Genomic DNA, 21,465 nt, shown 5'->3' with positions numbered 1-21,465 from the left:
CATAAAACAAGCAAAAAATGTGCCAAGGGGGTAAGCAAATTAATCTTGAATTGTTCTTGAATTTAATGTTTAAGAAAAATGTTCAAGATTTTTTTGAAAAAAAAAAATCTTAGTATTTTTGTCTTGTTTTCAGTAAAAATATCTAAAAATTCTTAAATGATGATGCTTTTTCTTGATGAGCAAAACGACCCAAGAAAATATGTCTAGTTTTTAGACCAAAAATATCAAATTTAAGTGATTTTGTGCATAAAACAAGCAAGATATTTGCCAGTGGGGTAAGCAAAATTTTCTTGAATTTTTCTTGAATTTAGTGTTTAAGAAAAATGTTCAAGGTTTTTCTGCCCCATTGGCGGATTTTTCTGCTTGTTTCATGCACAAAATCACTTGAATTTGATGTTTTTGGTCTAAAAACTGGACTTATTTTGTTGGGTCGTTTACAGTAGCTCATCAAGAAGAAGCATCTTAATTTGGGATTTTTTGGATATTTTTGCTGAAAACAAGACAAAAATACTAAGAATTTTTTTTCTTGAAAACCATTTTTGCAGTCTAATTTGAACAGGTGTTGCAATATATGCCTATTTTAATATTACAGTAGAAAACGATCAAATCACGACACAAGTCGTTTCTTTAATTATTACATTATTAACTTCATTTGTGGTTAATGTTTGCTGAAATATTGTTGGGGATTTGCTACAAGATTGTTTATTGTTGTGCGTGTTTATAAATGACTCTGTCACTTTAAATACATGCTACAGTTCTGTTAGAGCCAAATAAATCCAGTTTTCTCAAGTTATTTTGCTGATGCCTTTCATTTCAACTGACTAATTGAGTAACATCGTTGCAACTGTAATTCAAACGAAAATGACGTCATCCTGACCTCCTCTCTCATTCTTTCTCACTCCTTTCGCTCTCCCTCTTTCTCACTATGTCCTCTATCTCTCTTTCTCTCGCCCCTCTCTCCCTCCACCCTCCTCTCTCACACGTGCCCATGTACTTTAATGGAGTGGACAGCTCCCTCGCGCGCGCACACGTATCAGCACTTCTTACCTCCTACAGCACGAGTAGCCCAAAATTAAAGCGTCTCGTGTGTGAGCACAGCCAAGCACAGAAATGGCAACAGAAACTCTGGACAAACAAAAGACGATCGATCTTCGGAAGAAACACGTCGGGTAAGAAAACCGCGCTACCCGGGTGTATGTTGAAGTGTTGTGTGTGTGTGTGTGTGTGTGTGTGTGCACGCGCGCGTTATGACAGCTGTTAAATAAAGTCGGGCATGTGTCATATACTTATATGTATAGAAATGACTGGAGTAACATATCACTAGTATGTCTGTTATATATGAAAAGAGATTTGTATACAAGTTTTTTTAATTGTTTGTAAAATAATAATAACCATAAAAGTTTAAATTCGTTATGCATTTAATACTGAATAAAATATGACTGGCTTTTTATGTGTTTTATTCTCTTGGTTTTGCCTTCATGTGTAGTCCGTCTTGCAAAGTGTTCTTCAGTCATGACCCTATCAAAATCGTGCGGGCGAGAGGTCAATACATGTACAATGAAAAAGAGGAAAGATATCTGGATTGCATAAATAATGTAGCTCATGGTATGTATGAAGCTCCTGCAAAAAACACAAGACTGGATCTGTATCATTAAATTTCACCTCAAGACCAACACTATAAAACAGAAAGTTAACCCAGAAAAGGAAAAAGTTGTTATAATTTTAGCCCAGTTTCACGGGGTTGCGTGTGGGTGGCGCGAGGTGTCAAAATCGTCCAATATTGGCGTGCATCTTTTTTGTCGTTTTATTTATTGGTTTCTCAATTTTTTCTGTTTTTTGAACCATTTTCGCGTGGGTTTAGAGTTAGATTTGAGATTTGCTTAATGAAGTTATTTAATATACAGGTTTTCCATGTTTTTGTCTATTTTTAAGCCATGGTCGTTTGAAGGTGGGGTTAGAATTGGGGTTTGGGTTAGGATGTAATTTTTATGTAACAAAAGGTTATCCTAACCCTAAACCCAAGCGACAATTGTTTAAAAATAGCAAAAAAATGGGAAACCAATAAATAAAAAGACAAAAAAAAAAGAATTTGGCGTATGTATTGCACGATTTTCACACTTCGTGCCATTTGTACGCATCTACGTGAGACTGTGTTGATCATTTACTCACCATCATGTTGTTACAAACCTGTATATTTTTTTCTTCTAAACACAAAGTAAGATACACAGTAAAAATTTGCTGTAATTATACAGCTGGTTGCCAGTAACTTACTGTAGAAGATAAAGACTGAAAATGTTTCATGTTCATTTAAGTTTGAACAAACTGTTGCCAGTAAATAACATAAATGTAAAATCTACAGTAAGTTACTGGCAAACAGCTGCCAGTAATACTGTAATTTTTACATGTGGACAACTCTTTACTGTATTTGTCATTAAGCAGGAAACAAAAGCACCATTAGTTGAAAAATACTACTATGGAAGTCAATGGTGCTTAAACGGTTCAGTTACAAACATGAATTCCTTTGTTGGGAGATATATTGAGCAATGTTTGTAAACATTGCTCAATATATCTTCCAACAATGGAATTAATACATGTTTGTAACAACATGAGGGTGAGTAAATGATGACAGATTTTCATTTTTGGGTGAACTATCCCTTTAACATCTATTTGGTAGACAATTTTGGTATTATACAGCTGTTTCTGTTTGATCTTCATGTGGGTCATTCCCATCCAGACGTGGTGAAAGCAGGAGCAAAGCAAATGGAGCTTCTCAACACCAACTCTCGCTTCCTGCACGACAATCTCGTCTTGTATGCTCAGCGTCTCCAAGCCACCCTTCCTGAAAAGCTTTCTGTCTGCTACTTCGTCAACTCCGGGTAGGTTTATGAGCTCATTATCAGATGGTGGCCAAATACCATCTGGTAATGATGTGGGAATGTGGTGGTTAGACATCATAAACATCACCCGACTGAACAGATAGGAAGCCTTTGCATTTTTCTAAACAGATGTAAACGCTCATCTGTTCCTGTAGGTCTTTGTGCATTCTGTAAAAGTTTCACGGTACGTGCACTGTTGAGTGTTCTGTTCACTTTTAAATTATACTGCTGAAGAGCAATCCTATATTTCCGACCTTACCAGAAAAACTAATCTTGCAAGATTTAAAGACACCTCCTCAATAATATTAAGTACACAAGCACAACGGGATTTAGCAACCGGACTGTGCACTTGAAAATAGTTGCATAAGAACACAACCCTTCACACCCATGCAACCAATCATATTGCATCTACATGACATCTATGGTTCCTGGCCGACTGCCATTGGTCTTGTTTAGAGTTTAAAGGGGACATTTCACAAGACTTTTTTAAAATGTACAATAAATCCTTGGTGTCACCAGAGTATGTACTGTATGTGAAGTTCTAGTTCAAAATACCATATAGATTGTTTATTATAACTGCCACTTTGTACGTGTGAGCAAAAATTTGCCGTTTTTGGGTGTGTCCCTTTAAATGCAAATGAGCTGATCTCTGCACTAAATGGCAGTGCCGTGATTGGATAGTACAGATTCAGTGGCTGTATTATTAAGATGATTCCCTTCTGACATCACAAGGGGAGCCACATTTCAATGACCTATTTTTTCACATGCTTCCAGAGAATGGTTTAACAAAACTAAGTTACTAGGTTGTTCTATAACACATTTTCTATGTTGATAGAAGCACTGGTGACCCAATTATAGCACTTAAACATGAAAAAAGTCAGATTTTCATGATATGTCACCTTTAAATGTGGGCAGTTACAGATTTGTAGATTTGGGTGGCTTTTGTTTGCTCACTCTGTAATGACAGATTTTTAAGGTTGTGAATATGCTAATTGCAGGTTTCACAGAGTTGAGATCTTTTCAATGTTGCAAGCAGCAATTTCAGGTTCAAGTCCACATGTTTCATGGTGACAGTGATGAACTTTTTCTTTTGACTGATAGGTCAGAGGCAAATGATCTGGCCCTGAGGCTGGCTTGGCAGCACACCGGCCACAAAGACATCATTACACTGGAGAAGTAAGTCAACAGCACACACTGTTTCTCCTTTTCCTCCGCTCCTAAACAGTAACCAGGTTCTTAGAAGCGTGATGTTCACTGTTTAAATATTAACCTTATCTTATGCCTTGTATATGAACTCATCTGGGCTCACTGCGGAGAACCTTGACATTATTTTGTTTATAGGTATGCAATGCATCCCCCTTATCGGCCATGACAAAAGAATTCATTATCTGTTTTTTTAAAGGCGACCTCTCTACACAAATATTTGAGTTATTGTAAGATTATTTTAATGAATGGCTGTTTCTTCATTCAGTCTGTTTTGTCTGCAGTGCCTACCACGGTCACGTGTCATCGCTCATTGATATCAGTCCATATAAGTTTCATCAGATGGCCGGTGCCGAGCAGAGCCAGCATGTGCACGTGGTGAGTGTTGCAACATGAGACGGTGGATTTGACATAAGGTCGCCGGCACATACTCAGAAACTATTTGCGAATTGAAAATAGCCAGATGTCGTCAAAGCTTGGCTCTCATTTTTGACTCTTTATGCAGTGGGCAGATGCTTTTATCCAAATTAAATATATGACTAAAAACATAAATTGCTATATGTTTGGAATGCAAATCTTTGGAATTCATCAATTGACACCTCTAAGGGGTGCAGGTGTTGTTGTGAATGTCTGTATGTATAGGGCGTGTATGTGAACTAGCCTTTAAGTCATTTCTTCATTATAAGAAACCCTGTCTGACTGTGATGATTGATCGCTATTGTGTTACAGCTTAGTGAGCCAGATCAGTATGCATTACAGTCTAGCATGCATTTTTTATGAAAAGTGTGTATAAATATCCTCCCTCTATAATGCCTCTAATGTCAAATTGGACTACAGCACAATTCGGTGGACTTGTGAACCTTGCTATGGCACAGAAATGCCGTTCCGCAAATAGCGATAAGTCTGTCCTGTTTACAGCCTGCATGTTTTCAAGGGGTTCAGATTACCTTCAGTTTGCTTTCTATCTGCCTATACAGTACTAGCTTAATAATGAACTTCGAAGTTCAACATATATTCAATTTATACAGTTGCTGTCAAAAAAGTCATGTATAAAATTTAAATACTCTGTGTTGTGTTTGAGAATATGAATTTCTAGTCAATCTGACCAAATAAGATTAGTTTAACCAATAATTTGAGAGATTGTGATTCTGTCTAGCTTCTGTATGTGTCAAAGCAGCATGAAAGGTCATGGGTTTGAATCCAGGCAAGACACATGCTGATAAAAGTGAATACTCTATTGTACATACAGTGGTGTGATTCCCTCCAGATTTCTTGTGTTATTGCATATTTGTAACACTTTAATGTTTCAGATCATCATACAAATGTAAATATTAGTCAAAGATCACCCAAGTGAACACAACATGTAGTTTTTAAATGAAAGTTTTTATTATTAAGGGAAAACAAGTCCAAAACTACATGGCCCTGTGTGATTAAAACATAACTTAAAGGATTAGTCCATTTTCTTAAAAGAAAAATCCAGATAATTTACTCACCACCATGTCATCCAAAATGTTGGTGTCTTTCTTTGTTCGGTCGAGAGGAAGTTGTGTTTTTTGAGGAGAACATTGCAGGATTTTTCTAATTTTAATGGACTTTAATAGAACCCAACATTTAATACTTAACTCAACACTTAACAGTGTTTCAAAGGACTATAAACAATCCCAAACGAGGCATAAGGGTCTTGTCTGGCGAAACGATTGTCATTTTTGACAGGAAAAATAAAAAATGTGTACTTTTGAACCACAGCTTTTCGTCTTGGTCCGGTTCAGCACGACCTAACGTAAATGCGTGGTGACGTAGGGAGGTCACGTGTTACATATATAAATCGCACATTTGCGGACTATTGTAAACAATAAACTGCCACAAAGACATTAATTAGTATCAGTTGACATACAACAACGTAGGAACGGTCCTCTTTCTCAACACATGTAAACAATGGGGCGGAGTTTCGCGTTCGTCCTCTGTGACCTCTTGACGTGATGACGTATTGCGTCGGGTCACGCTAGCACATCACGACCAGATCTTGACGAGAAGTTGTGCTTTAAAAGTGTATATTTTCCTTGTCAAAAATGACAATCGTTTTGCTAGATAAGACCCTTATGCTTCGTTTGGGATTGTTTATAGTCCTTTGAAACTCCGTTGAAAAAACTGTTAAGTATTAAATGTTGGGTTCTATTAAAGTCCATTAAAATTAGAAAAATCCTGCAATGTTTTCCTCAAAAAACATAATTTCTTCTCGACTGAACAAAGAAAGACATCGGCATTTTGGATGGCGTGGTGGTGGGTGGATTGTCTGGATTTTTCTTTGGGGAAAATGAACTAATCCTTTAACTGTAGTTTATCACACTTGAGTTCAACTTCTTTAGCCACACCCAGACCTGATTACTGCCACACCTGTTCACAATTAAGAAATCACTTAAATAGGACCTGCCTGATAAAGTAAAGTAGACCAAAAGATCCTCAAAAGCTATACATCATGCCAAGATCCAAAGATATACAGAAACAAATGCGAAATAAATTGACATCTATCAGTCTGGAGAATGTTATAAAGTCATTTCTAAAGTTTTGGGAACTCCAGTGAACCACCGAAAGAACCATTATCCACAAATGGCAAAAACATTGAACAGTGGATACCTTGGCCGACCAAATTTACCCCCAAGAGCGCAGAGAAGACTCATCCAAGAGGTCACAAAAGACCTCACAACAACATCCAAGGAGCTGCTGGCTTCATTTGCCTCAGGATCAGTGTTCATGACTCCACCATAAGAAAGAGACTGGGCAAAAATGGTCTGCATTGCAGAGTTCCAAGACAAAAACCGCTGCTGAGCAAAAAGAACATAAAGGCTCGTCTCAGTTTTGCCAGAAAACATCTTGATGATCCCCAAGACTTTTAGGAATACTTTGTGGAATTACGAGACAAAAGTTGAACTTTTTGGAAGGTGTGTGTCCCGTTACGTCTGCCGTAAAAGTAACACCGCATTTCAGAAAAAGAACATCATACCAACAGTTAAATATGATGGTGGTAGTGTGATGGTCTGGGGCTGTTTTGCTGCTTCAAGACCTGGAAGACTTACTGTGATAAATGGAATCACAAATTCTGTTGTCTACCAAAAAATCCTCAAGGACAATATCCGGCCATCTATTCGTGACCTCAAGCTGAAGCGAACTTGGGTTCCCTTTCAATACGGTTCACTTCGCATTGCGTCAGTTAGCTGACGCTATGGGGGAAACTCCTGTTTACTCCGTGACTGAAGCCTATTGATTAACGTCTGTAGAAAATACAGACCAATGACGTTTGAGCCCGCGCGGGGCGTGGCAAACACGTCCCTATATAAGACGGGGAAATACGTCAGGAGCTCATTACTTTCTCCTTCAGCGCGAACCTTCTCGCTGCTCCGAAGAAGAAGCCCTTACTTTGGGGTAACTTTGGATAACTTTGGAGTGGCCTAGTCAAAGTCCTGACCTCGATCCTATTGACCTTAAAAAGGCAGTTTGTGCTCGAAAACCCTCCGATGTGACTGAATTACAACAATTCTGCAAAGACTCATTGCAAGATATCACAAACATTTGATTGCAGTTGTTGCTGCTACACTTTTTCAAACAGGGCCATATAGTTTTGTATTTTGAGTTATTTTAACCCATTTGTGGGCCTTCAACCCAATGGTTAATATTTACCCAACCTTGGGTTAAAACACTCCAACACTTGATGTACTTTAAATGAAATACAGTATTAATTTAAATTAAATGTTTTAATTTTTAGGCTCTGAGTCCAGACATTTACAGGGGCAAATATCGTGAAGACCACCCCGATCCTGCCACTGCCTATGCTGATAATGTCAAGGAAATAATTGAACAGGCGCACAACAAGGGACGAAAGGTATGCAAATGTACACTTTAATTATTTATTTTCCACAGAAATCAGCTTGACTGGCTCTACCTTTAACTGCTTGTCCACTTCATAATAAAACATAATTTGTTATGTATGAATGTTTGAATGAATCACTTACAATGGTTTCCTGTATAATCTCTTTAATTCTTCATCATTAACTGATTTCTTCATTATCCCCTCCTTTTCCCTCCCCACCCGTTACTGTTTCCTTTCTCTCCAGGTTGAACAAAGACGGGAATGTTTGTGCAGAGAATTCTTGTCTCCTCAAGGCCTGAAGGCTCACTGATTTGCAGAAATGCATGTGGGTCTTCAAACAGCCTTTTAACTCTCTGTTTCAGGAAAATCGGGGGGTCACTGCATTACATACTCCTTTTTCAGAAATGTGATTGTGACTGTTGATAATGGATCCGAGTTTGACGTAATTCTGCGCAGGTCGATGAATGCCTTTCTCCGTTTGTAATGGTAGCCTTGCAATTGTCAATCTCACGTGATGATTCTCTTCTATGTCTGTGTTATCTGTCCTTCTCTTGAGCTTGTATTCATGTTACATTGTTAACTGTCTGTGCTTGTGATCTTTCTGCTTCCGTTCATTGCAATAGCTGTCATGTCTTAAGCAGTATTCTACCAATGGGACCTTACTTTTAGGTTACCCCAAGGGTATAAAGGTCTCATCTGTTATATTTTCTTGTGTAGATTGCTGCTTTTATTGCTGAGTCGCTGCAGAGTTGTGGAGGACAGGTCATTCCTCCTGTGGGCTACTTCCAGAAAGTGGCACAGTATGTACTACCAAGTCCTAATAGTTACAGTATGCCTAACTGGCTCCGAATGGATCCTTTTACATGATTTATTGCTTGCCTCATTAAGTAATGCAGTTTGTCTGTAACGTATTTTTACTTGCATATTTTGCATTTGTATTTCATCTTTTCTCACATAAGAATTTAGTAGGCTTTGTGCTTTTACATAAATCTAACATAAACCCTTTAGCCATTAGTGACGGTAAAAAAAAGTGTTCATATAAATCGCTTTCAACAGTCCATGTGTGCATTTTCAACCTATGATTATGTCATGCCGTTTAGTACATGCATTGTGTTTCTGAATATATATAACACTATTGGCCAGTTTTCCGGACAGGGTTTAAGTCTAGTCTCAGACTAAAATGTATTTTTGTGCTGAAAACAGCTTGCACTGGCATATCTTAATATATATCGGTGCCATTGTTTTGTTTCAAGATGCACATCAGTAAGTTTCTTTCACAAGCCTTTTTTAAGATGTGAAATAAATCTTCGGTGTCCCCAGAGTATGTATGTAAAGTTCTAGCTCAAAATCCCATATAGATAATTTATTATAGCATGTTAAAATTGCCACTTTGGAGGTGTGAGCAAAAATGTGAAAATTGAAGCATTGCTGTCCTAATTATATTAAATAAATCGTATTTTCTGTTTGTTATTTTCTTTAACATATTCCTATAGTTATTTTTAGTGTTATAAATGGCATTATAACACAAAATTCATGACTGACAACAAGTCAGTCATTGAATAAACTTGATTCGGAAAAGAAATGCACACAAACTGTGAACAGGGTTCATGTAAAGAAACACTGATCACCTAAACGGTGACTTCACAAAATTATTATTTACATCAAAACAACATCAATAATATAAGAGCTTAAACCTTTATGACATTTTGCTAACAAATATTTAAGTAGTTAAAGTTCTTCTTATCAGTTCTTATTCTGTGATAAAGCTTAAAAAAATAAAAATATTCAGGCGCAAAGAATTGTGGGTATTCTTTACAACATGTGCAAATAAATGTAAGTAAATTTTACTTAGATTTTTTAGTTTAATGGATTTAATATTTTTAAGTAAAATGAACTAAGATTTTTTACTTGAATCTGCTAAAGTTTTTGATTAAAATGTACTTAATTATTTTAGGACTATGTGCAGTGACTATAAAACAGTTAAATAATACAAGAAAATATCTAATATCTAGACTTACTATTCACACACAGTTCATTTTTTACATGAATTAATTGTGTATTTATCATCATTTTACTTAGGAAAATCTAGTTCTCAATAAATATTAATATTATTATGTAGAAATTATGAGAGTTAATCTAATAAATATTACTACACCAAAAGTTCGTTTTTTCAGTGTATAGCCTACTGTCTACAAACATTAATAATATTAACATTACTATACATCGTTTAAAAGGTCTACAGGAAACATAACTGAAACATAACTTCTTTAGACTTGTGGCTTTGGCATCATTGCATTTCTAGGTTTCACACACATATTTATCATTAAGATTTTTAGTTTAAAAAAAATATGTTATGCAAAAACATTTTAAATAACAATCTACTTCAGCCTCTCTAACTTTTTTTATTTTTATCTTAAAATAATTTTGAAACCTGTAAAATGAAGCTCAAAGTGTCTTCTTTCTAATGATACTATAGTTATGCTTATACTGGTTTAGTAAATGGTTTCGTAAAAACAACCCTTTTAGTGAAAGTAGGTATTTTCATCCAGAGTGGGGGTGCTTTTCAAGAGGTTAAAATGCAAATAAGTTGATCTCTGCACTAAATAGTAGTGCCGTGGTTAGATAGTGCAGATTAAGGGTTGGTATTATCCCCTTCTGACATCACAAGGGGAGCCAAATTTCAATTACCTATTTTTTCACATGCTTGCAAAGAATGATTTACCAAAACTAAGTTACTGGGTTTATCTTTTTTTTTTAGATTTTCTAGGTTGATAGAAGCGCTGGGGACGCAATTATAGCACTTAAACATGGAAAAAGTCTGATTTTCATGATATGTCCCCTTTAAATGTTTCAGGGGCGGATTCCCGTACAGGGTTTAAATTAATCCAGGACTTGGCCTTAGTTATATTAGGACATAATAACAATACTTGTGTGCTTCTTGAGACAAAACAATGGCACTGATATATGTAAAGATATCAGACTAAAATGCCTGTTTGAGGTGCCTTAATTTAAAAATACCTTGAACTGTATACGACACTGAGCTAACGTTGCTGTGTAAAATAATGTGTACAATGTTAACTACAAATTGGCTGCCAAACCTCACATAGTGGTTCTCCATGATCGCCGTCTACCCTCTTTAGGAAAACAAAACATTTATTTTCGACGAGCTATTTGTTCCGGAGTTCAGTTTAGCCACTAGCCAGACTATTAAACAAACAGAGACCGGAAGTTAAGTTCCACCCAGACGTGCGTCCATTGATTTTGTCTATATCAGTGCCATTGTTTTGTCTCAAGATGCACTCCAGTATTGTTTTTTGTAAAGTCTGTTTGTAAAAACTACTTAATTGTCCTAATATAACCAAGCCATAGTCCTGGATTGATCTAGACCCTGTCTGGGAAACCACCCTAAATATTCCAATTTGTACATTATTGTGCTTTTGATGTACCACAGACATGTGAGAAAAGCAGGAGGACTTTTCATTGCTGATGAGGTCCAGGTGGGCTTTGGCAGAGTGGGTTCTCATTTCTGGGCTTTCCAACTACAAGGAGAAGACTTTGTACCAGATATTGTTACAATGGGCAAACCTATAGGAAATGGCCATCCAATGTCATGTGTTATCACCACCAGAGAGGTTGCAGAGAGCTTCATGTCATCAGGAATGGAATACTTCAATACAGTGAGTACACTGACACATAAAATATTGTGACAATGGCAGATGAAATTTTATTGCTCCAGTCCTGTAGAGCTTAAATTTAATCTTATTTAAAAGAATAATTAATGTCTGTCTTTGTGATTTCCAGTTTGGTGGTAACCCAGTATCATGTGCCATTGGATTGGCTGTGCTGGATGTAATTGAGAAGGAGGATCTTCAAGGCAATGCCCTGCGCGTTGGAGGCTACCTGACTCAGCTTTTGGATAACCTAAAAGAAAAACATCCTTTAGTGGGTGACGTGAGGTAGGTTTTTTATCATTTTAAATATATTCATCATTCATAATCCTGTGCTATAACTCTATTATTACAAGACCAGGTTTTTATTGCTATACAAACAAATGCTGCTGTTTAGAGTGTGAACCGCGGCTGGTCGCCCTCCATTAGAGAAATAATGTCATAAAACCCAAACAACTATAAAGCTTTTGCTTGCATCACACTTGAACCTTTACCTTGTGTTTTCAATAGATTGTTGAAGTTACTCACGTTGCAAGTCTTACGTAAATCATTCCCAAGGTTAGTGACACAATAGTTTGTGACAAAAAGCGTCAAACATGGTGTCATTTTGCTTCTAGGGGTCATGGCCTTTTTGTTGGGGTGGAGCTGGTGAGAGACAAGAAGCAGCGAACACCTGCTACAGCTGAAGCTCAGGATGTTATTTACAGGTAAAGTTGCATAGCAAGAGAAAAATTTCAACAAGTTTTTTTACGTTGTTATACAAAACACACCCCATAAAGAAATACCATATATAGATTTAGTTCTGTATTTGACAGACGCTTCTATTCAAAGCAGCTGACAGGTAAATGTATAAGTGTGTGTGTTGTTCACTGGGAAACAAACCCATTGATCTTGTCACTGTTAGTGCCCAGGGGCCTCATTTATAAAGCGTGCGAACGCGATCGTAGAGTATGCGTACGCAAAAATCCATGCCATGTTCATATTCATGAAAATTGTTTTTGATGTAGAAAAGTGTTGAGCTCTCAGTTAGGTCTGAGCAGATGTACACACTTTTGCTTGTCAGATTGCTGCAAGTTTTTGGAAATATAAGCTTTTCTTGATGCTTGAAAAGCTGTTTAGCTGTGCATAATTTTAAACCTTTATAGGGCACTCATTGAAATCTTTGGAAATTCTGATTTTTAACCTCAGAAAGCTAATGTGGGATGTTACAGTACATTCTTTATTAAAAATGTAACAGTATTTTTCACCTTTGGCTGAGAGAAAACTACATTACTCTATTACTTCAAATGAAGGCAGGGGGAGGGCACTTTGAATATGTGCGGAAGTGACTAAATATGGGCATATTTTCAAAAAAGTGGAATTTCCCTTTAAATATATTTTTTCTTTACAGACTGAAAGAGCAACGGATTCTGCTAAGCGCTGATGGCCCACACCGGAACGTCCTGAAGTTTAAGCCTCCCATGTGCTTCTCTAGAGAGGATGCTGATCTCGCAGTGGGAAAGATCGACCAGATTCTGACAGGTACGTCTGACAACTCAAGACCTGGTTTAGGGAAGACTCAGTTATACCCCTGATGCTCATTTCTGTGCTATTCCTTTGTCTCAAGACTTAGAAAGGGCATTGAGTCTTGTTACTCCCGAATCAACGATCTTAGAAAATGGGCACAGTAAGAGAAAGGTAAACCGTATAATTAATAGTACATATAAAGAGAAAATATTTTAAAACATTTGTACACAATTGTGCTTTTCTTCTTGTTTCAAGGAACCCAGTGAGGAAAATGGCCACATCCATCCTTCAAAAGACAGCAGCCATAAGCAGAACGCAACACATCCATCCAGCAAAAAAACAAATAAGAGACTCAGAACTTAATACACAACACACGGATACAGCAGGGGATTCATCCGAGAACTGCTTTTAATTACAGACAATTTAATTATGTCTGTAATGATTTATAATCACTAATCCATGTTTTAATGGATATGTATGAGCATTTTACGATTCCTTGCCATATATATATTTTAGAACTACATCTGTGTTTTGGCTTTTCTTAAGAAATTTGAAATAATGTCCCTTTAATGAAATATGTTAGCTTTCACGCACACGTCATAGCTTTAAAGAACTAATAAGGAATATGCAGCATATAAAATATACAGCATTATGGTTATGTGATAGCCATATCTTTGTTTTCTCTGCTTAACTACTTTGTACATTGATTTATACGTAACCATATCATGTGTACCTTGAACATTGCTTGTTTTGCAAGAGCCTGTTTAAGTGTACACATACCTAAGCAAATGCACACTCAGCATGTTTTAAATGGTGTCTGCCACAAAAAGTGCTGGAGAATCACTCTCATGTCTGATAGTAATGAAGTGGAAAATGCCCTCTGGATAAAAGGCAACGTGGAAAAACAAGCTGGTGTGGAATTAAAAAAACCTGCAATACCATATTCACTAAAAATCTAGAAAATATATTTTTATTTACATATTGAATGGTCTTTATAAGATTAGCTGAAAAGTTATACTTTTGTACATTGAAACTAAAAAAAGCCACAAATAATTTTTGTTCAAGATAAACACAGTATGAAGAATTTGCTTTGAACATCTCAACTCAATTGTGCAGTTAATTTTATGCTGCCCTCTAGCGTTTGTCAGCCATAACTTTTGACATGACTACTATGCAAATGTAGCATTATGAAAAAATAAAGATTATTCAACAATGACAGTAAAATAATGAATCATTCAAACATTACTGTTGTGGAAAGTAAACTTGTTTATTATAAAAAAACTGCACACGAACTGTTGCCACATTTAAAGGCTTTTTCTCTGTCGAGCTGTCTACAAAATAATTATACAAGAAGATTTCCGAATTGTATTGTCTGACATTTTATATCAAGAGCATCATTATAGTTTGCCTACCCCATCCCAGTTTGCAGTACTTATTGTAAACTATAAACATGGTAAATGGTAATCTCTAACAAATTTGACTGTGTTGATAAACCAGTAACTCAAAAAGTCATATTGGACAAGTTGCATGTACTTCACAAACACGCATACATAAACACACAGAGTGAGAAATTCTGGGGTGGGGAAATGACGCTGATAGATTACACTCAGTTTAATAACAGACTGTATAGTCCTTGGCACTAAAACAGGATTTCTGCTGTGGTCTTTCCAGTCCCTGCCTGTGGCATGTGCCATATTGAAGGTGTTGACGCCTTATGGAAGGTATTGATGCAGCATTAACCCATGAGATAACCACTGCAACACAAACACATTAAGATCACAATTTGCACAAACTAAAGCAAAATATCTTCAATTTACAATTTTTGCTCAGATTGTTTTCTTGCTACATTAAACTACAAAATAAAATGCATTGAATGGAAAAAAGACTTAAGGGAGACAGCACTGAAGTGTGTGCATAAAGATCTAGCCAAACAGCAATTCATACAATGTGGCGCAACAGTACATTGCAATAAAATAATCGACTTTACGTTTAACCAACATGAGCGCCCCCTGCCGCCAATGTCTACAATTACGCTTTGTTGACAAATTCAATGGGTTATATCAGTGTTTCCCAACCAGGGGGCCTCAGCAGATTTCCAAGGGGTCTCAAGATGACTTAAAATGATTAAAATAAGCTAAAACAAGCCATTTTTTTGGCCATTTTAGTAGTGAATATACATCTGTCTAGTCATTCCAAGCTCTAGTTAATTTTTTTGGAAAAAAATTAGTGAGTGGGGGACCTTCAAATATTGTTGTGGGCAACTAGGGGGACTTGAAATGAAAAGGGTTGGGAACCACTGGCCTATATATTATAAATTTAAATTAAGATGACATTTTTAGATGGATAAGACTTTCATGTCTTATTTCATAAGTTAATATCATAAAATGTGTAAAACAGCCATAATAAACAATGAGCAGGTGTGTGTCAAAAAGTTTGCCCTATAATGTAAATAATATAAATGTAATAATTGTAATGCAGTGACTTACGGCAGTTTCATTCTCATGAACACTCTGGCCATGAAAAAGCTCAGCAGCACGCTGACAAAGCCAATGAAAAGCAGAAGGAAACGGTTCAGTTTGGGAATGTTAGGAGCATTGGAACGATCCAGGATTATGAAGCCAAGGCCTCCCATAGTGAAAAGAAAGCTGGAGGCAAGTCCCTCCATGATGTACTGTCCATTCACCCTGTAAGAGAGAGATAAAAGCATTTGTAAATAAGTTAAAAAGTAACTGCATTCTAATACTTACCAACATTCTGGCATTTAATTAAGTTTGCCAAAATCATAAACAACTACCATGCTGGTGGATGCTGTACCTCTGGGATAGACATTGTAGTAGACAAATATTTTGACAAAACATTTTGCAAGCAAATAAATGGTAGTCAATAGTAGTTGCTGAAATCGCAACCTGGGGGCAACCAGCAAACTTCCAACGGGGAAATTTCAAGATGTCATAATTATTTAAAATAATACAAAACAAGGCCAATATTTCTGTATGTATCACAACAAGATAATGACTAGTAAGGGGCCTGGGATATCTGTGTTTTAGTGGTGCCATCAATGTTTTCTTGCCATTGAGATGGATTGTAATGCATCTCCGCCCCCTGCTGGCAATTGTTACGACTGCCTATAATAATTAAACTTATTTACCTGTACGCCAAAAATGCCACTGGCCTCTGATGTCCATGCTCATCTGTCATTGATCCAACACTCGGTGGTTCAACGATCACGTCGTAAATGATGCCTAAAGAGTTTAGAAGATCATAGCGGAGTTATTAATACAGGTTGGTCAAACCATTTAGCTAGCTTAAAGTCAAGAGTATACTTTAAAGTTAAAACAGACTACTTTCGGCCTTAAATCTTGCAATTCACATCTGCAAACTATAGAAATTCTACCACCATCTTGATTCAAGTAAGTTAATGTGTAATATTAAGGTACAACATCATCAATGTATCTGTTTGCTGAATGCATGATTGTTTAAAAGCTAACCGCATAACCAGAGAGATCAGGTTAACCCGCAATAGCATTTCAGAGACATTAAATCTCTTAATAAAATCAAACCATAAAATCAATAAATATCCACTGCTCGCGTGTTGACAAAATTGTGCTGTTGTGTGCACAGCTATTACACGTTAGGAATAAGGGTTAGCTGAAGGCTAGCTTAGCCGGAGATGATTTTAGACGCTTACCACCGGTGATGAGAAAGTATGAAACAATCACGACGGCATAGACGGTCATCGCTGAAGGCATATGCAGCCATGATGGCTTTTTAAGTTTAATGTTTGGACATTCCAGTACAGTAAACGGTAGACTTAAGAGGGTTTCCATGGTTTAATTCAGTGCTGCGGCTGCCTGCCTGGCTAATGATGCATACGTCACACTGCCCGTAGAGCGACGTGTACAGGAAGCGACTTTCTAAGCACTTTTTTCAGATTGACAACTTGCACAACAAATGCAAAGAAAATATTATTATTATTTAGTTTATTAATAATAATATAATACATTAACAAATTAACGTGTTAAACAATTATCAAAAAGTGATAAATTATTTATTTAAGTGATAAATTATCAAAGAGAGCTATAAAGATAACTTCTAAATCATTATGACCTCGCTTTTATTATTATTGTTATATTGTTACTTATTGTTTGAATACTTTTTCGTAACACTATGATCATAATTTAGTTTTTCAGAGGTATGAATTTTTGCTCACCTTTATATTTTAAAGTAATTTGTTATTTGTGCAATTCAAAATGTATGTGTTGCTAAAAAGTATAATATTCAACAAACAAATTGATCATTAGCAATACTAACAGAGAAAACGGACTATAATTGCATGTTAATTAATCTAATGTGTACATTTCTGGGACTTTTTCTTATCCAGCCACATTGTATGGGTAAAGAATATTTTGAATACCTAATAACAATAGCCGTTTGAGCTTGTTGCACATTTTGTGACGTATTTATTTAAAATTATTGGTACTTTTTGAAATTGTTTAATTTCGTATCATTTCAAATCATCAGGGGCGTAAATATTCCAGAACTTGTATTTTATTATTGTACTTTAATTGTATAAAACCTGGAATTAAAAAAAAAATCCTTTTTCCTACCGATAAACTTGATAAATTATATGACCCCTTAACACATTGAGAGAGGGCGGCAACTTTCCTGTGGGTGGGCGTGGTTTCAGCCCACCAGCGGACACAACTTACTTTGAAAAGTATTTGGCCACAGCAGTTTACAGTTTCATGCTTTCAGTTTAGTTATCTTTAGAGTCAGATCAGATGCATAAATGTAACTAGTTAATTTACCACTATATCACTTTATAAAGCAAAGAGAAACTAAATGCTTTAAACATTTTTGAAAACTTGTATAAACTTTTGGATACTTTTACATGGTACCAATCCACGAAAAGTTCATGACTTGGAGCCATTTAAAGGCAAAATTGGAATTAGAACAAATTTGAACACTTCAAGATACCTAATTTAGTTTGATCGACTCTCATACAAAACAATCGTTGACTTAAATACTATTATTAATGCATGCAAAACTGTTTATTTGATTTTAGTAGTTTTTTTTTTGTAGGCCAAGCCTGGAGTTTTTTTTTTTTTGCCAAGCCTGGAAGTTAACAAGACACTGGTTACCTAGCTGAAAAGACCATTTATTTTTCCCATAGACTTTTAGCATAAACAAAAATTCTGGGTTTACCAAAAATTTATGAAATTTAAACATATCGGGGTGGTTTCCTGGACAGGGATTATCTTAAACCAGGACTAGGTCTAGTTTCAACAGACATGCTTTGTGTGCATTTTGAGGCAAAACAAAAAGCTCTGATGTATATATCTATAAGATATGTCAGTGCAAATTGTTTTCAGTTTGAACAGCTCGTCCATTTGTGTAGTCTAAGACTAGTCTAATCCCTGTCCGGGAAACCGCCCCTTTGTCCAACAAGTTAATCTTCACATATAAACAGAACTTATACATTTTGGAGTCTAAATGCATTTAATAGAAATTAATCAAAATAGTTAAATAAAATCTGTGTTCATCTACAAAGATTATCTTGTTGGACAAAACGTGCAAGTGTCAAACTTGTTAAACAGAGCTTTTTTTAAAATCCAAAAGTCTATGGGATAAATTAATGGGATTTTTAGCGAGGGAATCAGTGTCCTGTTAACGTCTGAGGTTGGCCTACAAAAATACATCATCCCTGCAGCACTCTGAATTTAAGCTCAAAATGTTTTAAGATTATTCATAGCTGCACCCATGTAAATTGGGACAAGCAAATATCATAAATATTTCCCACATGGTTGGGTTATTATTCAGCTTTTCCAATTAATAAAATGCACAGAAAAAGACACATGACAGTGGTTTCCAAATCTTTTATTTTAAACAGTACAAATCCTCATTTATTTAGTCTTTTGGCTCTGTGCCTGTGCCTTCAGTACTTTGACGACGATCTTCTGCTCCTCAATAAGAAAAGCTCTCTTGATCCTGAAAAGTGATACACAATATGGGTCATATGCTCAAACAGTACTCAGCAAGTAAACATTCAATTTTTCCATCCTTGTTCAAACATTCTACTTCGATAATGCAGTTTAAAGTTTGTTACCTGTCTCGTACACACTTGGCACACATGGAACCACCATAGGCTCTGCTGACGTGCTTCTTGGTTTTTGACAGCCTCATGAGGACCTGGGGTCTGACAGCACGAATCTGTTCCACAAACATAATATCACTTTAATCACATCAATTGTAAATTGATTGTTTTTGTTTCAAACTACTCCTAAACAACCATATAATGTCAGTAAATACAATCTCATCGGGGAAAAAATAAGGGGGTGGTCAAATTTTAGAAATAGTTTGAAATGATTAAATAACAGCAATCCATAACTCCATAAAAGCATGGTTGCCTATATAAGGGCCAACAAAATCTGTATTTCAAACATATTCTGCCAGAGATGTTACTTTATCAATATGCTTTATATCAGTGTAACATGAATCTTAAAATTGCAATATAATTCAGAAATGGAGATCCTCTTAAATGTAACAAATTTGGCTTTGAATTATAAATAAGTGTTACTTGCCAGCAACTGTAAAAAGAACTTTAATATAAAATATGTCTTGAATAGTAAATTATATTAGTCTGACCCTTACTGATGAAAGTCTGCGATTCAAATTAAACTGCTTATTAAAGAAGGCATTTGTCACAACTTGAAAAAATAAAAAATAAAGGCTACTAACCAACAGCAATACATTTTATAATTTAATATGTTTTGTTTAATTAAAATTTTAAGTTACGGAATGTTTTATGTCATAAATTTTCTTTGGGGTGGGCATGAAGGGATACACCGTACACAAGGGGGGCCGCATGCCGAAAAAGTTTGAGAACTACTGCCTTACATAAAGAAACAAACCACCACAACAAATAAGAAAGAAAAAGGTGTTTTAGGCAGTTATGGGTTGCTGCAATGCTTCTAGGCCATATATGATTCAAGTCTAGGCTGGCAACATGGACAGCATCCCAGACAGAAGTGTTTTTTGAAAACTGTCATTAATTCTTTAGATCACAACTTCTCTAACATCACCGTCAAATGAGAAGTGACCAAGCAATTTGTGGTGGGTTGCTAACATTCAAAAATGAAGCCAACATTTGGTGTTTTTCTAAACGGACAAACTGTTGTCTTCACATGGATGGTGCAACTAATAATAAATAGGTTCCCCTCCTAATGTAATAAGGGCCCAGATTTAATTTAGCATTTACGTTTTCAGCTTTAAAGGCAGGCATGCGATTTTGGACCAGTAGTGTGTTTTGACCCATATACAAGAAAATTATATGGGTCACATATTTATATGATCCATTACAATTCAATGCTATAGAAAAACAATGAAATACAAACTTGGGTAGGAAATATTAAAAAGAAATTCTTAACTCGCTTTTTATTGACAGCACTAAGTAATTTTGGACCCTGTACACATGGACTAAATAAACACCAAAAGGCTGTAATAATATAGTTTACTACTTACACCACGCAGTCTACCAGGGCAGATTCCGCATGCTGACTTGGGTGCTTTACCAGTCTTCTTGGTATACAGGTATACAACGCGGTTACCTGGAGTACGGGACCTGAGTGACATAACACATCCATATTAAATATAGGTTAAATGCTTGTGTAACAGGCTAGTATAAAGGATGCTGTACATGGTGTTGCTGAGGCTGGCCAAAAACCATTCCCAATGTAGAAATTATACTCACAGTCTGGTCTTGTTTGAAGTGGTGTTGTAGGAAAGCCTACGGCGGTAAGTCAGGCGCTGCACCATCTTGACCTGAAACATCAACATGATTTTGAATCGTTTCTGCACATGAGCGTTTAGCTCGAGTTACTAGCATAACGTTAGCTGACTTTGCTTGTATGATACATTAATGCAAACCCAAAAGGTGTGCGTTTAAATAATATGACCTTATGAACTGTAAACATAAATGTGTTACAACCTCAATTTCGTTTGTAAAAGTATAACGCGAGTATTTGAGACATTCGGGTTGGTAAGGGACGAGAGAGTGACAACTTCACGGTAAAACTCAAGCAGTAACGAAACATTTTCAGTCCTCGAATTAACTTAATATCGCCAGTAATTGTACTGTTAGACTTTGTACTACGTGTATAGGTCTAAATATCACATATTTCGTCTTTTTAAACAGCCGATTACAGTGGATGTATGAAACATACTTTCAAGGGAAAGAAAATCCGCCATACCTGCTATCACTGCAGACGGAAGAGGAAGGACCGGTGCAGGGTGAAAGTTCAAAATCTGCCTGGACCGGAAATCAAAAGGCAAAATAAAAGCCATCACA

The 21,465-nt window shown here is 36.2% G+C and overlaps 4 protein-coding genes across 5 annotated transcripts in view; 2 read left to right on the top strand and 2 right to left on the bottom strand.

Moving 5' to 3' along the window:
• The first annotated feature begins 966 nt into the window (after window positions 1–966).
• etnppl (ethanolamine-phosphate phospho-lyase) lies at window positions 967–13,639 on the top strand. Its single transcript, XM_055212094.2, has 13 exons — window positions 967–1,169; window positions 1,487–1,605; window positions 2,717–2,876; window positions 3,978–4,052; window positions 4,364–4,457; window positions 7,840–7,956; window positions 8,662–8,744; window positions 11,396–11,621; window positions 11,746–11,900; window positions 12,230–12,319; window positions 13,003–13,133; window positions 13,219–13,289; window positions 13,374–13,639. The coding sequence occupies exons 1-13, from the start codon at window positions 1,111–1,113 to the stop codon at window positions 13,479–13,481; spliced, it is 1,488 nt and encodes a 495-aa protein (XP_055068069.2). The 5' UTR covers window positions 967–1,110; the 3' UTR covers window positions 13,482–13,639.
• Window positions 13,640–14,364: 725 nt separating this feature from the next.
• Window positions 14,365–17,014, bottom strand: ostc (oligosaccharyltransferase complex subunit). The gene is made up of 4 exons (XM_055212095.2): window positions 16,807–17,014; window positions 16,267–16,360; window positions 15,605–15,802; window positions 14,365–14,872 (listed from the first exon to the last, which is right to left on the bottom strand). The coding sequence occupies exons 1-4, from the start codon at window positions 16,943–16,945 to the stop codon at window positions 14,854–14,856; spliced, it is 450 nt and encodes a 149-aa protein (XP_055068070.1). The 5' UTR covers window positions 16,946–17,014; the 3' UTR covers window positions 14,365–14,853.
• trmt44 (tRNA methyltransferase 44 homolog) overlaps window positions 16,381–21,465 on the top strand; it is a 32,969-nt gene continuing 27,884 nt past the window's right edge. Inside the window, exon 1 of one of the 2 annotated variants that reach the window (XM_055212092.2) lies at window positions 16,381–16,400. The gene's annotated coding sequence lies outside the window, so the exon portion shown is untranslated. Of the gene's footprint in view, window positions 16,401–21,129; window positions 21,446–21,465 lie in introns of those variants that run through there. The other variant, XM_055212091.2, reaches the window with a different exon arrangement.
• rpl34 (ribosomal protein L34) lies at window positions 18,980–21,432 on the bottom strand. Its single transcript, XM_055212096.1, has 5 exons — window positions 21,368–21,432; window positions 20,869–20,939; window positions 20,640–20,739; window positions 19,225–19,328; window positions 18,980–19,106 (listed from the first exon to the last, which is right to left on the bottom strand). The coding sequence occupies exons 2-5, from the start codon at window positions 20,931–20,933 to the stop codon at window positions 19,022–19,024; spliced, it is 354 nt and encodes a 117-aa protein (XP_055068071.1). The 5' UTR covers window positions 20,934–20,939; window positions 21,368–21,432; the 3' UTR covers window positions 18,980–19,021.

This window comes from Misgurnus anguillicaudatus, chromosome 21, assembly GCF_027580225.2.
Source record: "Misgurnus anguillicaudatus chromosome 21, ASM2758022v2, whole genome shotgun sequence".
In the NCBI taxonomy this organism is placed as follows: domain Eukaryota; kingdom Metazoa; phylum Chordata; class Actinopteri; order Cypriniformes; family Cobitidae; genus Misgurnus; species Misgurnus anguillicaudatus.
The sequence above is the reverse complement of the archived record's forward strand: the minus strand, read 5'-3'. Positions and strand labels throughout refer to the sequence as shown.

Coding starts and splice junctions, on each gene's coding strand:
- ostc (XM_055212095.2), bottom strand. CDS start 16,945: ATGGAAACCCTCTTAAGTCTACCGTTTACTGTACTGGAATGTCCAAAC. Junction 16,361..16,806: donor ATACTTTCTCATCACCGGTG/GTAAGCGTCTAA, acceptor TAAACTCTTTAG/GCATCATTTACGACGTGATC. Junction 15,803..16,266: donor GTGGCATTTTTGGCGTACAG/GTAAATAAGTTT, acceptor TCTCTCTTACAG/GGTGAATGGACAGTACATCA.
- rpl34 (XM_055212096.1), bottom strand. CDS start 20,933: ATGGTGCAGCGCCTGACTTACCGCCGTAGGCTTTCCTACAACACCACT. Junction 19,329..20,639: donor GCCCTGGTAGACTGCGTGGT/GTAAGTAGTAAA, acceptor TTTGTGGAACAG/ATTCGTGCTGTCAGACCCCA. Junction 19,107..19,224: donor GCCAAGTGTGTACGAGACAG/GTAACAAACTTT, acceptor ATCACTTTTCAG/GATCAAGAGAGCTTTTCTTA.
- etnppl (XM_055212094.2), top strand. CDS start 1,111: ATGGCAACAGAAACTCTGGACAAACAAAAGACGATCGATCTTCGGAAG. Junction 1,170..1,486: donor CTTCGGAAGAAACACGTCGG/GTAAGAAAACCG, acceptor CTTCATGTGTAG/TCCGTCTTGCAAAGTGTTCT. Junction 1,606..2,716: donor CATAAATAATGTAGCTCATG/GTATGTATGAAG, acceptor TTGATCTTCATG/TGGGTCATTCCCATCCAGAC.